The sequence below is a fragment of the Chionomys nivalis genome, chromosome 15, assembly GCF_950005125.1.
Source record: "Chionomys nivalis chromosome 15, mChiNiv1.1, whole genome shotgun sequence".
In the NCBI taxonomy this organism is placed as follows: domain Eukaryota; kingdom Metazoa; phylum Chordata; class Mammalia; order Rodentia; family Cricetidae; genus Chionomys; species Chionomys nivalis.
The window spans coordinates 20,130,699-20,150,748 of record NC_080100.1 but is presented as its reverse complement, the minus strand read 5'-3'; the positions used below and the strand labels follow the sequence as shown (position 1 = coordinate 20,150,748).

Genomic DNA, 20,050 nt, shown 5'->3' with positions numbered 1-20,050 from the left:
AGTCAGACTTTTTTTTTTCAAAAGAAAGATGTATTTTTAATTTTTATTTTGTGTATATGTGTGTTTGTTTGCATGGGAGTGCAGGTGCCCATGGAAACTAGACGCATCAGATTACCTGGAGACGGAGTTACAAGAGGTTGTGACCCACCTGACATGGGTGCTGAGATAGATCTCAGGTCTTCATTGGGAGCAAGTGCTGTTAACTGCTGAGCCATCCTTCAGCCTCTGACTTAGATTTTAAAATAGAAATTTTATTTTGTTTTTGTTTTTTTGTGAGACAGAGCTTACTATATGGTACAGATCGGCCTTGAAATACACATTTGCTTCTCTACAGCAGGTTTCACGGCACAAGTGAGTAGGAAATGTGATTTTTTTTTTTAAAGATAATTTTTAAAAAGTTTCCCAGCATGAAGTTTGGCACTGAGAGGCAGTTTTACTAAATTAGTCAGTTTTTGTTGTGTTCGAAGAGATGAAACTGAAAACAAATAAGAAAATCCCTGACCTCAGCATGCATTTTATATAAATACTGAATTTCTTAAAAAACTTGAGAACTTTTGTTCGTAATGACGAGCCCTGTCATTTTTGTGAGTGATGTTGACAATAGAAATTGAATTTTGAGTTGAAGATTCTAAAGTTCACAGAGCTAGAGCTGTCAAAGATCTCTTGAATTTAAAGTAGACTCCTATAAGGTTTTTAAACTCTATTACTGACCTGACTCATTTCTTAGAACGAGCCCATCAGTAGGAAGGGCCTAGAGGTGACAGTCACGTGGACTCTTGAGCAGAACTAGCTCTGGAAGGGAATCTTGAGGTCTCAAATTGAAGTGGATTGAAAGCTTTGTTGGCTAAGTGTGTAGCACTCCTGGATGGGCTTTATCCTGTCATGTAGTACGCTTGTGGTTCCTTATGATACCTGACGTTTGGGGCTTTGACAGTGCAAATGGTACATTGATTGCACAGTGTCACACAATGATCTCGTGCCCAGGAAAGCCCTGTGATCATTCTCTGAGTGAGAACTTGGTCGGGTTCCTTTTCGCTGATCACTGATGACCCATCCGGTCATTCACTCATTAGAAAAAGTATTGATTGAATGTACAGATTTGGGGGTATTAATGAATTAGTTGTGCTGTTATGGGTTAGGGAATTAGTATCAGCATGGCAGCACTGCGTACTTAGGATTTAGGAAGTGCTGGGCATCTGTGTCAGTTTGTGGGTTGATGGCAGCTGCTCTGGTGACCTCTGAAGTGCTGGTTTCTTGGTGAGAGAGGACAAGTTCTCTTCCAGTCTAAGAAAGACACACAGCTGTGAGCCAGTGTGAGGGGCGCCTTTCCCAGTCGTGTCCCTCTCAGAAGCCTCCGGTGGTGTGGATGAAAGCCCGAAGCGTGTCCTGAAGAGTGCCCGTAAGTGAGTTCTGCTGCAGGGAGGTGGAGACAGTTCTGTTTGCATCGTTCTGCTGTCCTTCCACACAGCTAGGAGGAGGGAAGGTCTCTCCTCCTCTTCCTCTGTCACCTTCTGTATACGCCCAGAGCTCTCATTATTTCCATCCTTTGTGCATTCACTCTTGCCGGATGATTCAACACCACCACCCCTGTTTTCTTTCTGCTCCCCTCTCGTGAGATTTAACAGCTGACATGATAGCTTTGCCCTCCACTCTGGTTTGATTGTCTGTTGGCACATGCCCTGGTATGTCCCCTTGGGTGTTGCCTCAATTAGGGTTTCTGTTGCTGTGGAAAACACCATGACCAAAACCAAGTTGAGTAGGATAGGGTTTGAATTTGCCGCTTGTAGCCCATCATCCAGAGAAGTCAGGGAGAGCAGAAACTAGGGCAGCAACTGATGTAGAGGCCACGGACGATCCCTAGTTATTGAGTTGCTCTTTGTGGCGTGTGGAGCCTGCGTTTTAGAGGACCACCAGCCCAGGGGCAACACCACCCACAGTTACCTGCACCCTCCCATGTCAACCAGTCAAGAAATTACACTATAGACTTGCCTGGGGGCAAATCTTACGGAGGTGTTTTCTCAATTCAGAGACCTTCTTCCCAAATGACTCTAACTTGTAGTTGACATAAAACCAGCCAGGACAGGCACGCAACCTTTGTGAGCCCTAACTCTTCTTCATCGTCTCTTCATGTTGGGTTTGAGTTACTCAGGGGGGCAGTGTTATGGATTTCTGCATTTGCTTTGGTGCCATTGTGGTCTCCCTGGTGATACAAGTCCAGGGATCCAGTAGTTGTTCTCAGTTCTTTCCTCTCATGACAGAATGGTCAGAACATCACCTGTCTGTTTAAAACTTTTCTCTACTTCCAGCCTTTCCTTATTTGGTACCTGGGTGGGTATACTAGACTGTAGCCTGGCCCTCTGGCTGTGTTCTTTTCTCCCCAGCAGCATCTGGCTTCTCTCTGTGTGCACTGTGCTTTCTGAAGAACTAGGTAACTTCACAGGGCCCTTTTCTCTGTGTTTCAGTACCTGCCCTCCTCACCTGGATGTTTCTGTCAAATTTTTTTTTCTTTTTGGATTTTTCGAGACAAGGTTTCTCCGTAGCTTTTAGGTTCCTGTCCTGGAACTAGCTCTTCTAGACCAGGCTGGCCTCGAACTCACAGAGATCCGCCTGCCTCTTCCTCCCGAGTGCTGGGATTAAGGCGTGCGCCACTGCTGCCCAGCTCTCCCTCAATATTGTTGAGCAGATTCTTTCTGTATTTCTTTGGCTGACCTAGAACCAATTGTCTAGACTAGGCTGTCCTCAGCTATCCTGCCTGTACCTCCCAAGTGCTGGCATTATAGAGGTGAGGTGTGCCTGGCTTCCTGCCGGTCTAGCAAAGCAACCCAGATGTTAGCTGTACGTCCATGCTTTCTCATATGCTCCTTTTTAGTTGCAGTTACCACGTGTCATATTCTCTTTGTGTTTATTTACATTCCTTTTCCAAATCCTTGACTTCCTTTTTCTTTTTTGTTTTTGAGATGGGGTCTCACTTTCCAGCCTGGCTTGGGATTCATGAACCTCCCACCTCTGCCTCAGGATCTTCAGGGTTATAGGAGTTACACCAACTTTTTTGTTTTGTTTTTTTGTTTTTTGAGACAGGGTTTCTCTGTGTAATAGCCCTAGCTGTCCTGGAACTAGCTCTTTTAGACCTGGCTGGCCTTGAACTCACAAAGATCTATTTGCCTCTGCTTCCCGAGTGCTGGGATTAAAGGCATGTGCCACCACTGCCTGACAGGAATTATGCCATCTTACTGGACTCTAGATCCTTGCATTTTAATATAGGGCATTTGGCTTATTCTAAAGTATGAACCTTATATAGATGATAGTAAGGAATGGGTATTTTAAAACCAGGCTAAATCATATGCCATTTTGTAACTCCTGAGTATTTTAAGTGTCAGTGGGGTTAAAGTAGGTTGTAAAAATAATAGTGTACTAAGAACATTGCTTTGGTTAGCTGAGGACTGAGGACATAATATGTACAGAAGTTGAAAACGAATCCCATAGTAAAGTTAAAGTTACCAACCACTATATTTAAGAAAAAAAAAGTAAAAAAGAATACCTAAGACCTAAATTTAACTTCATTTCCAGTAGATGGCATTGTAAGACTGTTTTTCTATTTTTTTTTTACATTCCCCCTTTTCTGGGAGAATTAAAATCTGTTTCTTTCTGACAGCTGTGGTTTGTAAAAGTGATTACATTGTTTCGTGGACAGATTGCTAAGCCAGTAAGACCGTGCAGCACATCTCCAGGGCCTCTGGTTTCAATTACTGTGCCCAGCTAGCCAGTTCAGTAACCTCCTTCCCTCCCTTCCTCATTCTTTTATTCATTCAGAAATCTATTTATGGAAAACTCTTGTGCTAGATACTAGGCTGGTGTGTGATGATGCACTGGGAAGATAAGACAGATGTGGATTAGTTCGGCTGAGCCTTCAGTTTCTCACATGCTCTCTGGGTACTAGAATGGGCAGTGAGGAGATAGGTCTAGAATAAGAATTCTTACTTTACCAGCTACCTGCTCCTTCAGCCAAGGTACCTGCCTGGTGGTTCTCTTCATTTTTTCCTCTCTCCCATAATGCATAATGGTGAAACTTATATTTTAGGGCACCTGTGACAGTTCTATAAGTAAATACGGGGAAATAGTAGACCAGTACCTGATCCAGCAAATACCAGCTTTTTTATTTATAATTAATTCTTTTTTTAATATTTATTTATTATGTATACAATATTCTGTCTATGTGTATGCCTGCAGGCCAGAAGAGGGCACCAAACCCCATTACAGATGGTTGTAAGCCACCCTGTGGTTGCTGGGAATTGAACTCAGGACCTTTGGAAGAGCAGGCAATGCTCTTAACCTCTGAGCCATCTCCCAGCCCTTATAATTAATTCTTGTGTACTTTCAACTACAGCTGCTCTTGCCCCAGAACCAGGCAGGCAGGCTGCACTGTGCACTGACCCATGAGCTAAGTGCTTATAATTGTTGTATTATTCTGCTGCCATTCCTGTCCTGGGTGAAGAATTAATAGTAAAATTAGCACATGACCGGTTTTATTATTTCTTTCTGGAGGTGACGTGTTTGGGTTGAGTGTTCTTGTGTTTGGGTTGCTCTGCTAATCACCGTGAGTGAAGCACCAGTATTAGTCCCATCTCTCTCCAAAGCTTGGTCACAGAGCTCCTAATTCTCATCATTGGGGTGTAGTATTTTGGGACCAGGTGTGGTAACACATTGCCTTTAACACCAGCGCTCGGGAGGCAGAGGCCTGCAAATTTCTCTGAGTTTGAGGTCAGCCTCGTCTCATGTACACAGGAGTTCCAGACCAGCCAGGGCTACAGAGTGAGACCCTGTCTCAAAAAAAAAAAAAAAAAAAAAAAAAGCAGTTGAACGTTGTGCCCAAGGTTGTTACCAGGTTACGTGAAGGTAAAACTGCATTTGGTCCTCTGAGTCAAATAGCAAACTCTGCATTATGAGCCTGCAGCTCAACAGCTCTTCTTCTTTGCAGATTCCACTGTGTAAAGTGATTAGATTCAACATAGACTACACGATTCACTTTATTGAAGAGATGATGCCTGAGGTAAGAGAAAGGATTGCTTAGCAGCTGAATGTGTTTTACTCTGCTTTCTTAATCTTTTTTTCCTAAACACACACACACACACACACACAGCAACACAATTGAAGTTGGTCAACTCCAGCGTTTGCCACTCGAGACCCCTAACTACCATGCTCACTGTCAAAAGGGTTGCTGTAATGTACCTCTGGTACCATGGTTCAAAAATTTAAACTCGTTGACCTATTTCTGAACCCATGTCTGCTCGTGCTGCATCTGCTGATAGTCACCGTACATCTGTTCTCAGTTTTGCTTAAGGGACAGAGTTTGGGTCCTGGCCAGTCTCACAGAGAGGGCTGGAACAGCGGAACAGAATCCGAGAGCTGTTGGAATAATCTTGCTCATTATCTTCAGTGATAAGATCAGTGTTTGCCTCATTTTTCTTCCCATATATTTACATTTTTTTCCTAATTGTTTTTCATTGCAGATGCTAAACAGCAGATTTATCTAAATATATGCAAGAGATTTAAAATTCCAAACTAAGATTAATGTGAGTCTCAGAATGATTCATTGCCTGATCTTGAATTTAGTGTTGTCAACAAATCACACTAAGAAATAACAGCTCGACAGCAAACAAGCGTGTGTGCTTGATGTGTTGGAGTTGGGGTCGATTTCTGGAGCCCTTGGCTCTTGGAATTTGTTTAACTGGGAAGCGCTGTCATGGATGGCAGGGAGCAATGAGGAGCGATTGATGGGCCTGATGTGCATGCTAAATTACCGCCTCTTTCATTCTGGGCCGGTCGGCTTCATTCTACCTGCATTGAAATGGCCTTACAGAGCAAGGGCTGCCCCTTCCTTCCGTGCATAGGGAGTTTTTAGCTTTTGCTTTGCTTTGTTTGGGTCTAAGGTCATAAGCCTTCACTTATCGTTGTAAAACTTTATGATTCCTGATGTGAGCTCATGCTGGGTGATTTATGAACCCCAAGCAAGACGAGTAGGAGGAAGCCTCACAAGACCAGATCGCTTGCAGATATGTCGTGTTAGCTTGTCTGCAGGAGCAGTTTCGGCGGAGTTCTGCTGTTTTTCTCAACCCTTTTGTTTGCCTCTGTTAATAGTTTAAAACTTTTTGGTACAAAGGACTTCAGCTTTTTGGTAACTTGGCAACAGTAATCCTGTGCTGTGGGAGTAGGGTGGGATGGCAGTGGGGTTGGGCAGGCTCGTCAGCCTGCAGGTGTATGTGTGGAATCTGCATTCACAGGAAGCTCCCAGGAGATTCTTAAACATTTTACAATTAGATTAGAAGAACATGGTAGAAGGAAGACTGTAAGATATTCTATTTGTACACTGAAAAGAGCTGAGTTGACATTTTTGTAGAAATCCTAATGGTGATATTGTCTACTTCATTTCAATTTGAAATCAGCAAGTCATTTTAGGACAGTGGCCAAGCTGTGCAGGGAAGGCTTTTAGTACAAGTTCAACAAACCCTCTGAGATGCTTGGCTAGGACAAATTAAAACATCAGTTCATATGTATTTGCAGATCTATAGTAATTTGATTTTGACTTTTTTTTTCAGAATTTTTGTGTAAAAGGACTTGAACTGTTTTCACTTTTCCTATTCAGAGATATTTTGGAACTGTATGACTGGAATCTTAAAGGTAAATTATAGGGCTTTAAAAAAAAAGAGTAAGTCTTCTAAGACGTATGTCACAGTGTATATGAAAGCTCACACGAAATGGTGGGGGCATGGTTTACGTTTTTTATTTTGTAAATCCCTAGGTAAAGGCGTGGCGTCTGTAGGAGTTCTTTTGGCAGGAGTATGTGCTTACGGGTTCCCGCTCCATGTCATTTGTCAGTGCCTATCAGCAATAAGATGTACCAGTTATTACTAATATAACTGCCTTGTTTATGTGCATTAGGGAAAAAAATCTCAGTGGTTAATATTTTAAAAATAATGACCATTACTGTAATAAACTTGTAAGGTAACAGTTTATTAAATTAGAGAACCAGTTAGTCATTAAAACATACATGCATGTGCGGATTAAAGACTTAATTTTCCAATAGCTTTTTAAATTTATTTATTTTTAAAGTCATGTATTGAAGGAAGTCTTTGAAGCTAGTTTTTAAATGAAATGAATGAGTATCTTTTAAAACCAAGTGTATTGATAAATGGTTTCCTAAACTAACAGCATGCTTTAGTGTATTGATTAAAAACTGAAGGAATTAGTACATAAGCACATATTATGTAATGCTGTAGTTCGATTATAACAAAGATGCTGATATTTTTTAATTTGAAAAGTAAATTTTTTGCTTTGGCTCCTTGCCTTTCCGTCTCCCCTTGAGCTGCTGCAGGCCCCTCTTTGCGGTCTTCACTGGAAGCTGCAGCAGTTGCTGATGAGGGATTGAGTTATTGAGGCCGGGTGGGGGGAATGGCAATTTTTATGTCTCTGCTTCTGTGGTGTTTTTTGTGGTTCCCATAAATCTTGGGAATTAAGTTGCAGTGTTGGCTCTCTGAGGTTGTTTGATTTCTTTCTTCTTTTCTTTTTCCTTGTTTGCCTCAGGTCCTTTGTTTGAAGACAGTCCTCCCTGCTGTCCAAGATTTCATTTCATGCCACGTTTTGTAAGATTTCTTCCAGGTAAATCTTTTGACTTGTCCGTGACCTGGAGTGACGCTGTGTCTGAAAATAAGCCTGCCCCTCTCCTTTCAGTCTTTAGGGGCAGCTTTTCCGTGTTGGGTGCCTTTAATTATCCACTTCTCAGGTTGAACTTGGAAATGTAAAACTTTACATGCTAATTTATACCGTTCATAATTTATCGTGCTTGTAGGTTTGGTGAGCAGTAGGTGAATTGATTTATACACTTTGAAAATGTGCTTAGTAAAATGCCATGAAAAGTGTTAAAATGATAGAAAAATACATATTGCTTAATTCTGCATGTGGTCAATTGGAAAACTACTAGTGAAAAATTTAATTTATAATTTAGTTATAACTATGTTAAAATGACTGCAATAATAGTTATATTAAGGTGGTAGGATATAGGTGATTATTTTCTATTTGATAGATTAGTTTAAATTATTTTTCAATGACAAATATATGATAATTTGTTCTCCCATTCAATTATAAAATATAAGTTAATGAATAGTTTGTAAAGTAATATTTAATTTTCTTATTTTTTTTCTAAGAATATGCTTGTAAGATATGGCCTTTATCATTTAGTATCATTAATGATTTTTATTAATGAAATCTTTTGGAAGCCTATTTGCAGTCTTTCTCTTGGTGTCTTCTGCCATCCAGAATGGTCTTGTCAGTTACCCGCTCTGTTCGGTGCTGGGCAGTCTCGCAGGGCTTTGCTGCTGCTACCGAGTGAACAAACGTGTCTCGTCGTTCTCCCCTGAACTGCGTGTTTTCCCCTTTTCTACTCCAGTGGCTGCTAAACTCAGCCGCTATGTCCTTGAGTAAAACCTTGAACCATGCCAACACCTGAAGTGAGTTTGTTCCTGGAGTAGAGCTCCACTGTTTCACCTGTGATGCCATCTTCCCCATGTTCCCTTCTCCCCTTGCTTCAGCTGACTCCACCCTTTCTCGTGGGCACAGCCACATTGCTGTTTTTACTAAGTTCTCTCACTTGTGTCTTTCTGTCACTCTGGTCCCTTATGCCGTTCCAGCCCACCTCCCTTTTCTAGTGTGAGCCAGCTTTCCATTCATCGTCACCTGAGCTGGAGCGTTTGTCTTGATGTAACTTTCCCATACGGTTCTCCGTGCCACCTCAGGAATCCAACCCTGCAGTCAGGCTTTGTTTGCTCCTGCCTCTTGTTCTGAGGTGGCTTGCCTGGCCTTCCTCGTGCCTTGGACCTGACAGATGCCGGCTTCCTCAAGTGCTCTTAGTCTGTCTCAACACAAGTTTTGCCTGTGTCAGATGCCCTCCCATGCTGTTCAGTCTAGGCCAGCCTCCTGCAGAGCAATGCAGTTCCACAGCCTTCCTGGAGTGGGGCTCCTGGTGCTGTCCCTTGTTTCGTTTTGTTTTCTTTTCTTTATTCTGCCTCTTTCGTTCCTCCATAGTCTCCTGGCTCCCTGGAGAATTTGAGGAAGGAATACTCTTTTTTCAAGGCCGTCACACTGACTTATTTTTATGTGAGGAGAGCATCGCTTGTGCTTTTAATATTATTGTTATTGTTGGTTTTGTTTAGGAAACGCATTTGGATGCTGCTTTTCCTTGTTGCTTCTAGTTTCATTTCTAGTGAGTGGATCTTTGACTTCATAATGGAACTTCAACAACAAGTGTCTTAGAAAATAGTGAGACATTGTGGGAAAAGCTTGTCCTTTCTGTACCTCTCTGGCATTTTATCACCAAACAAATCTGTAAGAAAGGAGGCAGTTTTAAAACCGTCATATAGAAAAATCTTCCTCTATGGGATGCCGAGTGTACAAAATGCTTCTCATAACTATAGGACATAGGATAACATTTAAGCTGTCATAAATAAAAAGGTCTATTGCTTTAATTTAGAACAGGATTTGCTCTTGTATTAGACTTGCCCCTGAAAATACACAGATTTTAACAACCTGAGGGCTATAGAACACTACCCACCGTATCAATTTCTTGTACTGGGCGGCACATGGTTGACTTGCTTTCTCTATATGACTTCATTAAAGATCATTTTAAGGAGGGAACTAAAAGCCACATTTGATATATATATTTCCATATGTTTCTAGGCATGAGGTGTTTTCTTATATAGTTATATTAGGCTTACATCCTATTTTTAAATAATTCATGGAGCAGATGGGTCTTTTTTAAGAGTTCTGTTCTATAGTGCCAGATTTCTTATCTCGTGTTGCCATGAAAAGGATGTTATTCTTTAATACTGAACCTGGGGAGGTCCTTCCCCTTTCTTCTCTTTTTCTACATTATTTCCTGTCTTTGTAACACATTCAGCCAGTCGCTCCTTTGAGGCCAAGAATAAGCCCTGCCCCTCCCTCCCTGCCTGTCCCTCTCTTCCATTGACAGAGTCTGAAACTTGACATCGTGATGCCTGCCTCTCTCTCCCAATGCTGGCCTGACAGGTGTGTGCAGCTAGATCTGATTCCTCTGCTTTTTGCATTACCAGTGATAATGTGATTCTTAGCACCCATTGGGTGCTATAAATGCTTGCTTGCTGATCTTCTTTAGCGGGTCATAGTAGTACGTTCTTTCCTTTAATTTCATATGTATACGTGAGTGCCTGCATGTGTGTATGTGTGCCATGCATGCTTTTGGTGCTCATGAAGGACAGGAGAGGACATCAAATTTCTTGGAAATGGAGTTATAGATAGTTGGGAGTCATGTGGTTGCTGGGAAATGAACCCATGCCCTCTGCGAAAACAGCAAGTGCTCTTCAATACTCAGCCATTTCTCTAGCCCGACAGGACTTTCTTAAATATTGATGCGGTATTCATCAAGGTGCTTTTCAAACATTTGTTATTGCCTCTACCATATTTTCATCTTTTTTCTTTTTTTAATTTTTGAAGACATTCTTACTATGTAGCCCAGGTTGTCTCATAACTTACTATATAGCCCAAGCTAGCCTCAAACTCATTTTTTTGTTATGCCTCATTCTCTTAAGTGTTAGGATTATGGACATATGTCACCTAGCCTGGTTCTGGCTTTTTTTTCCACCCATGTTCTAACTATGCCTAACCATGCATAAGGCTTTAGATTTATCTCATTTTTCTAAAGTAAAACTAATCAAACTGTAGCAAAATATTAACAATATGTATATCCTAAGCATAGGACTCCGTAAATTTTAATGAAGTGTGACTATTTTAATGAAGTAAGTGTGTGTACCCAAATCAAGACTACCTGTATCTGAGAAACCTCTCTGGACCTGCCTGTTCATTGTCCGGAACCGGATAGAAACCTCTGATCTGACCTGAAATACCTTGTGGAATCTGGGGTCAGACTTAGGTCTTCAAGCCTTTGTGCTAGTGCCTCTGGCCACTGAGCATCCGCCAGGCCTTTTTTTCTCTTTGAAAAATCCTCCTCACACTGTAGCACAGGCTGTCAGGAAACTCACTGTGCAGCCCAGGCTGGCCTTGAACTTTTGTTCTTCTGCCTCAGTTTCTGGAGTGCTGGGATTACAGGCACAGGCCACCCTGCCTGTGTGTGGGTTGTTGGCTGCTAACTCATTCGCGTTTCTATAATCTGCATGGTACTCTGTGTGAGAAGGAACAACTAATCGTAAGGCCGTGCTCCAGCTTATGTTGGTGGTGTTTCTCCCTGCTATAGCTGTCTGTATCATGTCGGCTAAACTTTTGCCTATTCTAATGTTATGATTTTCTTCCATGCTGTCTTCATTTTAAAGTATCTTGATTTCTTTTGTAATTGGTATAACACAATAGGCCAGAACTCTTTATTTTCAATATCAATTACTGCGTACCATGTGTTAAGGACATTTTCTCCCAGAATTGGAGTGTTCTTGTCGTCCGCCCTTGACAGGATGCCTTGGTGAGCGTGCACAAACAGTACACGAGGGTAGAAATTGCAGACAGAGCACACTCTTCACGATTTAATCTGCGCGAGGCACATTATGCCTTGCTCATCAAAGGAGACCGTGTTGAGCATGCTACATAACTTGCCCTTTTCACTCCAAAATACCTCAGACGTTTTTCTATGTAAATGTTTTGTGTCATTTTTAATACTGACAAAGGGGAGAGTTCTGTATTCCAAATGGATATGACTTTTCCGACACTTGTTCAGGTGATGAATAGTTTGTTTTACTTGTTCTATAGACTACTTCAGCAATACTGTGCATTTGTCCACTTGCATTTTGTGTTTCGAAAGATAGAATTCTAGAAATAAGATTGCTTTGTTAATAGAGCACACACACTTTAAGTAATAAAAAAGTGACCAGTTTGCTTATTGAGGAAGTATATAGGAGTTCATAGTTCTGACCAAGGATTTTGGTGAAAGGATTCTTTTGAAAAAGTTACTTGCTGACTGAATATTACTGTCTTTCCTCTACAGTTTTGTCGATCTAATATACAAAAAATAATGTTAGTGTATGTGCATGTTTCTTGAATTTCTGAGACACTAGTGTTTCATGGTCTTTTCATTCTATTTATATTTTTGTTAAACATTTTTTTATTTACTACTTTACAAGAAAAGTTGAGATGGGCGTCTCATTGTGTTGCTCTGGCTAGCTTGGGACTCTTGTAGACCAGTCTGGCTTCAAACTCAACACCCCACCCGCCTTTGCTTCCCTAGTGTTGGGATTAAAGGATTAAATGGATTAAAGATGCCTGATTTGCTGTCTATTAATATCAGTGTATTATAAAACTAAATTGAATGTTAAAAGTGTTATCGGTCATCATAATTTTCCTCCATTTCTCTAATTTGAAACCCTCTATCTCGGCTGCTGTACACACATGTACAAGCCCCCGCGTGATAGTGTGAGCTCAGCACTGCTCAGTGCGTACACACATGTACAAGCCCCTGTGTGACAGTGTGAGCTCAGCGCTGCTCAGTGCGCACACACATGTACAAGCCCCCGCCTGATAGTGTGAGCTCAGTGCTGCTCAGTGTGCGCCAGTGCGCCAGAAACCAAGACGTGGAGCAGCTGCTGTACTTAGATTTTAGGGACCCTCGTCCATTTGCTCCTTGCGTATCCCACTCTTCCCTCTGGTTGTAAAGTAACTGGGAGGAGCTAGATGCATTTTAAGATTTTATTCTGACCATAGCTGACAGGAAAAGGAAGAGTCTGTGCACCACCTGTGCCTTCCCCAGTGAGCTGGGAAATCCTGAGTCAGTTTTGCAGATCTTAGGTAGCAAATTGACTTTTGGGAATGGCGCTATCTGGAGCAGCAGTTGTCAGGTGTGGCTGGCAGGAGACCAGGAGGATGAAGTAAGTGTATTGGGGAACTTCAGTTGATAAAGCATCTTTAAGTTTTATTATTATTTTATTTTAAACATTTAAAAATCTTATGTTTCTGTGTGTTTTCACTGTATGTATGTGCACTAGTATGTGTTCCTGATGGTCTTGGGGCCAGATGAGTACATTGGATCATCTTGACCTAGAGTTATGTGTATGTATGTGGGTGCTGGGATCTAAGCCTAGATTAGGATCTAGCTCCTCATATAACTTTACATTTGAAATTTAAAAATGTTTGCTATGAATACCTACGTGAGAAAATAAAATAATTCCAAATCATCTTGGTAGGAAAATCTGAAAGAGGTAGTAATATAGTTAATTTGAGTGTAAAGAAAGGGGAAGACATTTTTATATTTCTTTGAATTGTTTGTTATATCACTGATAAGTGCATGTTTAAGCAGCCATGTATTTAACACAGATTCCCTAACAAATTGTTCCCATCTTCAAATAACCAAGCAGTATAAATGGAGGAGTTGGGTCTCTAAGAAACAGTTTATAGAGCCTGTCAGTTCATTAAAGACTGTCCAGATTCATCCCCTGAAACACAAACTCTAGTTCTTCCCGAATAATGAGCCCTTGTCACGGTTCCAGCCTCAGCGCTGGCAGAATTCCTGCTAACCTTAGCTTACCCACTCTAATTTCTCATTTGTATCATGTCCTATTTATCCTAGCCAACGAGATAAAAATTACTTTGTTGCCTTCAGTGACATAATTCCATAAATCCCCAACATAAACATGTAGCAAAACAGACAAACCTAAAGAGCCAATTCATTAGCATTGGTAACTCGGTGGCAGTGGAGAGCAAGTGGCCATATGATTAATCCGCTCCGGAAAGTCATCCCACAAATATTTATCATGGCGTCTCTTTGCTAGGCGGACTGTGAGGTCTACAGCTTGTGCTCTGTGGGCTGCCGCAGGATGTAGGTTTTGTCTGTCTACCTCTTCTCATGTATCTGTGCAGATCGCATCCTGGTACCAAACACGGAGCAGAGCCCCAGTCCCCTTCCTGGATAAACCTTTCCTCTCAGCATGTCTGTCCTGAGTTTCTGCCCCTTTTCCCATAGCTTTAAATCCCTATCTTTTTGTAGCTGTCATGTGAATTATTCCTCAGATTTTTAATGTGGAGTTACTTTCTCTCCCAGCCGTAGCAGCTTTGCACATGATGTGTTTAATTATGTCCAGTTTCTATGCTGCTCTGAAACTCACTACTGTCTCATCAGCAGGTTTGCTCCCAAGCCAAACTGGAGACTGGGTACTTGGCGTCTTTATAAGCATTTATTGGCTTTGCTTTTTTTTTTTTTTAATCTTGCAGATATTCCTGTCCTAAATTGGGCTGTACCCACGCCACTTACTAAGTAGAACTTGAGACTGTAAGAGACAGTTGGTTTGTAGACAAGTATTTTCTTCTGCCAGTAGCTCTTTTAACTTCTCCACTTTAAATTAGATACTTCTCATCCATTTCACTGTATGTGAAGTGCCGTAGAGCCGGCAGGCATAGCTCCATGCCGAGAGCTTCTGTTGCTGCTTTTAGCTGTAGCTGTTTATGCTGCTTTGCAAATATGCTCCTTTCCCCATAGAAATATGGAGATTTTCCAGATCCTAAGGCAGACAACGTTCCACTCCTTATCCCTGTAACCTACAGTTTCCTAGATTAACTCAGCGCACTTGCATTTGTGAATCAAATACTAGTGTGTTCTTTCCTTAGTCTTGGTGAATCTCATCAGTGTGGCAGTTACTGCGTAAGTTATCCGGGTCTCCTGCCTGCTGTTCTGTATGCAGGCATATGCAGAGTAAAGTCACATTTGCTTTACAGTGTCCCTTGCCTGCTGCTCCCCGAGACTCCTTGGAAGATGGGAGACTCACATTTCCTCATGTACTGAAAAATAAAAAGGAAGACAGATGTACTCGTGCACTCCCCACACCCCCTAGACAGAGTCTAGCTCTGTAGCTCAGGGTAGAAGTTAGCAGAGTAGCCCAGACTGGCTTCAAACTTGCAGTGATCCCCCGCCTCTGCCTCTGAAGAACTGGATTGTAGCAATATAGCACCAGACAGCTTTCTCATCACCCCTTGAAAGTTGAGATGGTGTCCTGGAGCGCTCGAGGCAGAGGATGAGAGACGTGGTAGGGAGGGCAGTTATCTTCTGTAGGAGTGTGGGATTGTGATCCTGCCTACTCCAAACACAATCCACAAGTCTGAGGTCCTTATTCACCTGTCTAACTGGGTCACGTCATTCTGGACCATCTCTTAATACCTTCCCATTGGGAATTAAGACTTTGTTTTAATCGTTAAGTTGACAGTCTAGAAGTCACCTGGGAAGTTTTCATGAGAGATTGTTTAGGTTGCCTATGGACACATCTGTGGAGGGTTATCTGATTATGTTAGTTGACATGCTAAGTTCTAGCCTAAAAATGGGCTCTGCCATTTGCTAGGTTTGGGCCCTGAACTGAGTTGAGCACATACAGGCATGTTTGCATTCATTGCTGCCTTTCTCTTTTTAAAAATTGCATATATTTATTTATTGAGAGGAAAATATTCTTTTTTTTTCTTTTGGTTTTTCGAAACAGGGTTTCTCTGTAGCTTTGGAACCTGTCCTGGAACTAGCTCTTGTAGACCAGGCTAGCCTCAAACTCACAGAGATCCGCCTCCTGAGTGCTGGGATTAAAGGTGTGTGCCACAACCACCTGGCGAAACAGTTCTTTTTAAAATAACTTTTAAAGATGTATTTATTTTATGTATATGAGTGCTATAATACGCATGCATATCTGAATTCCAGAAGAGGGTATCAGGTCCTATTATAGATGGTTGTGAGCTGCCATGTGGTTGCTGGGAATTAAACTCTGGTCCTCTAGTAGAGCAGCCAGTGATCTTAACCACTGAGCCATCTCTCCAGCCCCTATTTCTGCATGCTCTGAACTGTTGATGTGACGTGACTAGCTGTTTCAAGTTCCTCCAGCTTTGATGTCTCCAAAACAAAGTACCGTTCCCCAGAATTGTAAGCTATTATTTATTTTAATAAACCCTTTCTCCACTTAAGAAAAAGTTGCTTTTTTTTTTAAATTATTTACTTATTTATGTGTGTGTGTGTGTGTATGTATGTACAGGCACACATGAGGACAAAAGCACATGTACAGGTGTGTCATGATATGCATGTAGAGGTCAGAGGTCTTCTTATGGGATCTGCTTCCTTCCTAACCCCATGTGGGTCCCAGGAGTCAAAATCTGGTCAGCAGGCTCAGTGGCAGGTGCCTTTCCCCACTGAGCAATGTTGCCGGTCCCCTTAGGTTGTTGTTTTAATGGTGTATTTTAGCACAGTGGCAGGCACGAAACCAGGACAGATGTCAACATGCTAATTTTGAGAGACACAACTTTCTGTCTGTAACACTGTGAGAGTTAAGTAATCAAATGTGCATATTGGCTTTAAAATAGCTGTCTTATAATAAGGCACAAAACTATCACCGCTGTGAACAGTGATCTTGAGTCAGACGGAGCATGTCTTTGAGTAGTGTCTTTGTATTTAGTTACATCTTTAAGAGGCTCATGGTCTTTGATGAAGATGATTTGCTTTCAGAATGTTATCTCTTTTAGGACTTCTGTGATTTATGTACTTCTTGAGGGTCTAAGATTTGTGGATCTTGTTTGGAGTGGGCACATAGCGAGTGCCGTGCAGCTCTTTAATCATTGCCATCCCGCTGCCCCTCTGCCGCCCTCCTGTTTGACTATGTGTCCTCCACACCAGCCTCCAGTTCCTGGAATATGCCCGTCACGCACGGCTTTGGACTTTGGCTGGTTCTGCTGAGACCCTCTACCCAGTGTGGCAGCTGGCTTCCATTGTCAGCTTACACAGTTGGAATTACACAGTCTGGGCAAAGTGTTCCTCAAGGGATCACGCATGTCCTGTGGATATGTCTTTGCAGGATTGTCTTGATTATGTTAATTCGTGTGAAAAAAACCTAACCTAAGAGTCAGTGGTGCCATTCCTGAGCCCTGGACCATATAGAAAAGGAGAAAGTGGGCTGGAGAGATGGCCCAGAGGTTAAGAGCACTGGCAGCTCTTCCAGAGGTCCTGAGTTCAATTCCCAGCAACTACACGGTGGCTCCCAACCATCTGTAATGAGATCTGGTGCCCTTCTCTGGCATGCGGGCATACATGGCGGCAGAATGTTGCATACACAATAAATAAATTAATTAATTAAAAAAGGAAAAAGAAAAGGAGGAAGTTAGCTGAGTGTGAACGTGTGCGCCATTTGCTCTCCTTCAGCTCTTGACTGTGGCTCTGGGGTGACTGTCTGTTTTCGTCCCTGCAGCTGTGGCTAAACATACTTTCTCCCCTATTGTTGTGTTATTTTACCATGGCAACAGGAAAAGAAATTAACGTGCTGAGGTAGCTGCACAGTAGGCGGGCTCTTATTTCAAGTTTCATTTTTGTATTTCTTTTAGTGCTGAGGGGTAAACCTAGAACCTTACCCATGCTAGCAAGACCTCTGCCATTGTGCATATCTTCAGTCCTTTTATTTTGTCTATCTCTTCAAAGACGCCTTCTCTGAATATACTATACTAATATGTACACACACGCACACACACACATATGTATATTTACCATTTGTTATGTAGCACAGGCTGGCCTTAAATTCACAATCTTCTTGCCTTAGCCTCCTGAGTGCTGAGATTACAGGCATGTGCCTTCATGCCTGTCTCCTTGACGATCCTCTATTTCCTTTCCCAGGTAGATTCTCCTTCATAGCTCAGCTTGTCCTCACTTATTTCATAGTTGCTTTTAAATATCTGTACCTTTTCACTGGGTAGTCATCTTTAGAAAGGTTTAGCTGTTTGGATCACGGGTTATGTTTGCAGGACCTCTCGCACAGTGCCTGCTGGGTGACAGGAGTTCAGTAAAGCTAACATGAGTGTTGTGAGGAGGAGTGGATAGTCACATGTGTGTTGTATGTAGATGTGTTCAGTTCCAGAGCAGCACCCAAGGTAGAGATTTGATCTGTATTATTTCTTTCAACGACAGCTTGTACAGTCTTTATCTGTAGTCAGCGGCTGTTTGTTTGTTCCCAGCCACTCAGACCTGAAGTAATTACACAGAAACTATATTATTTGCAATACTATTTGGCCAATAGCTTAAGTATATTTCTAGCTAGCTCTTATATCCTAAACTAATCTATCTCCATTGATCCGTTAATCATCATGAGGTCATGGCCTACTGGCAAAGTTTCTGCGGTCTCCAGTGGAGATACCTGTCTGTCTCCTATGGCGGCTACATGGCTTCTTCTTGACTCTGCCTATTCTCTCTATATATATCTTTTCCAAACTGGCTATATTCTGTAAAGCCATTTAGCCAAAAGCAGCTTCTTTATTCATTAACCAATAAAAGCAACACATATACAGAAGGACTTCCCACACCATTTATCCTCTTGTGTTTTCTGCCCACCAGATTCCTAGATGCCAGGAACTCCTCTGACCCAAGTTGGGTCTTCTTGCTTTCTTTTGGCCACTCCGTGTTGGGCTTGATCCTAATTTATAGCATAGGTCATGTTAAGGGGAGTGCAGAAATTTTCCTCTCAGGAATGATCTTCTTCAGAGCCCCCAGGAGGACTTTTGTCCTTTTGGGTGGAGGTAAACAATACACACAGACACACAGAGACACAGACACAGACACACACACGATGTGTTGCCCATCTCAATCTAAAGAGGAAGCAGAAACCCACAGCCCCCATCTTGGGGCCCATATGAACTGCATGTATTTGGCTTATGAAGTACAGGTTACCCTTTTCTTAGCTACTTTAATTATGTCTTTTGTTGCTTCCAGCCTCCTGTCCTTGTAAACCTCAGACGGTTGGTGTTTTATCCCTGTACTAACTCCGTAATGGTCCTCTACACTATCAGCACAGGCTCTTCAGCTCCATTCATCATGGCAGGTGCAGCACATTAGCACCCCCAAGTTAGATCACAAGGCAACGATATCTTATTGGAAACATCTATAAGTACCTCATAAAGCTTAGAATTTCCCTAAGACAGTAGCATCACTTCTGAAAAGCTCTCATCTGTTCCCCTAGGAAGAATGATAAAATACTTAGACATAACATGTTTCTGTTTATTATAAGCTATGGTTTCTTATGCTAGGTTACTTTAAATTTATTTAGGCAAACACCTTTTTTTTTTTATTCATACCTCACAAATAAAGCCTTCATCATTTATGATGTTGTTGTTCCCATTTTAGTAAATGAGATGGTTTATGAGCACTGTTCATCACTGAGACAAATGGCGTTCGTATTATTTGGCACCTGGCTGAACAGTGTAAATTTTAAATTACTTTTTTATATGTGCTCTTGTGCAGCCGTTGTCTTGTTTTACCTTAATGAGTTGATGATGTGCTGTTAATTGAACAACTTTATTCCTCTCCCACCCCCTGTATGCTCACCCCAGACGGCGGCAAAGAAGTGTTATCAATGCACCAGATCCTTCTCTACTTGCTCCGGTGTAGCAAGGCGTTGGTGCCTGAGGAGGAAATCGCCAATATGCTCCAGTGGGAGGAGCTTGAGTGGCAGAAATATGCCGAAGAATGCAAAGGCATGATTGTTACCAACCCTGGGACGGTAAGTTCTGTGCTCGCACGGCCTGGGTTGTGAGTCACCCGCTTCTCCTTATGTGGCTGCCCCACACAAGCAGTAAGAACACGGATGGTGTTTCAGTACTGTAGCTGCTCGTCCTCTGGGTAATTTTTCTTTAAATATTTAGTAAATAAAAAAATACTAGAATTCGGGCATATTTAGTTAGTTCCTCTGATTAGTATGTCTGTTCTGCCTGAGACGTGTACCTTCAAGACTTTGAATGTACATTTAAAATTTCCCCCCCAGAAGGCCAGTGGATTGTATGAGAGCACTGAGAGTACTCATTCCTTTGTGCCGCTCATACTAGCTCAACAACAAAAGCCTTTACCAGCTTGGTAGTAGAGGAAATTAGTATTTTGCCTAGTTTTATATTTTATTTTATTATGAAAATGTATATTTTAAATGTTTTTTGTCAGTTCAGGTTTTTTTTTTGTTTTGTTTTTAATAAACTGCCTGTCAATACCTATTATTTGATTTTTATTTCCTGGTACTCATCTTTTTGTTATTGATCATTCTTC

The 20,050-nt window shown here is 41.8% G+C and overlaps 1 protein-coding gene across 3 annotated transcripts in view; it reads left to right on the top strand.

The window, feature by feature from the left end:
• Drosha (drosha ribonuclease III) overlaps nucleotides 1–20,050 on the top strand; it is a 104,370-nt gene that overhangs the window by 28,809 nt on the left and 55,511 nt on the right. For all 3 annotated transcript variants that reach the window (XM_057789564.1, XM_057789562.1, XM_057789563.1), the window contains exons 13-16: nucleotides 4,976–5,047; nucleotides 6,594–6,675; nucleotides 7,579–7,653; nucleotides 19,348–19,517. In XM_057789564.1, coding sequence (XP_057645547.1) covers nucleotides 4,976–5,047; nucleotides 6,594–6,675; nucleotides 7,579–7,653; nucleotides 19,348–19,517 — 399 coding nt within the window. The remainder of the gene's footprint in view (nucleotides 1–4,975; nucleotides 5,048–6,593; nucleotides 6,676–7,578; nucleotides 7,654–19,347; nucleotides 19,518–20,050) is intronic.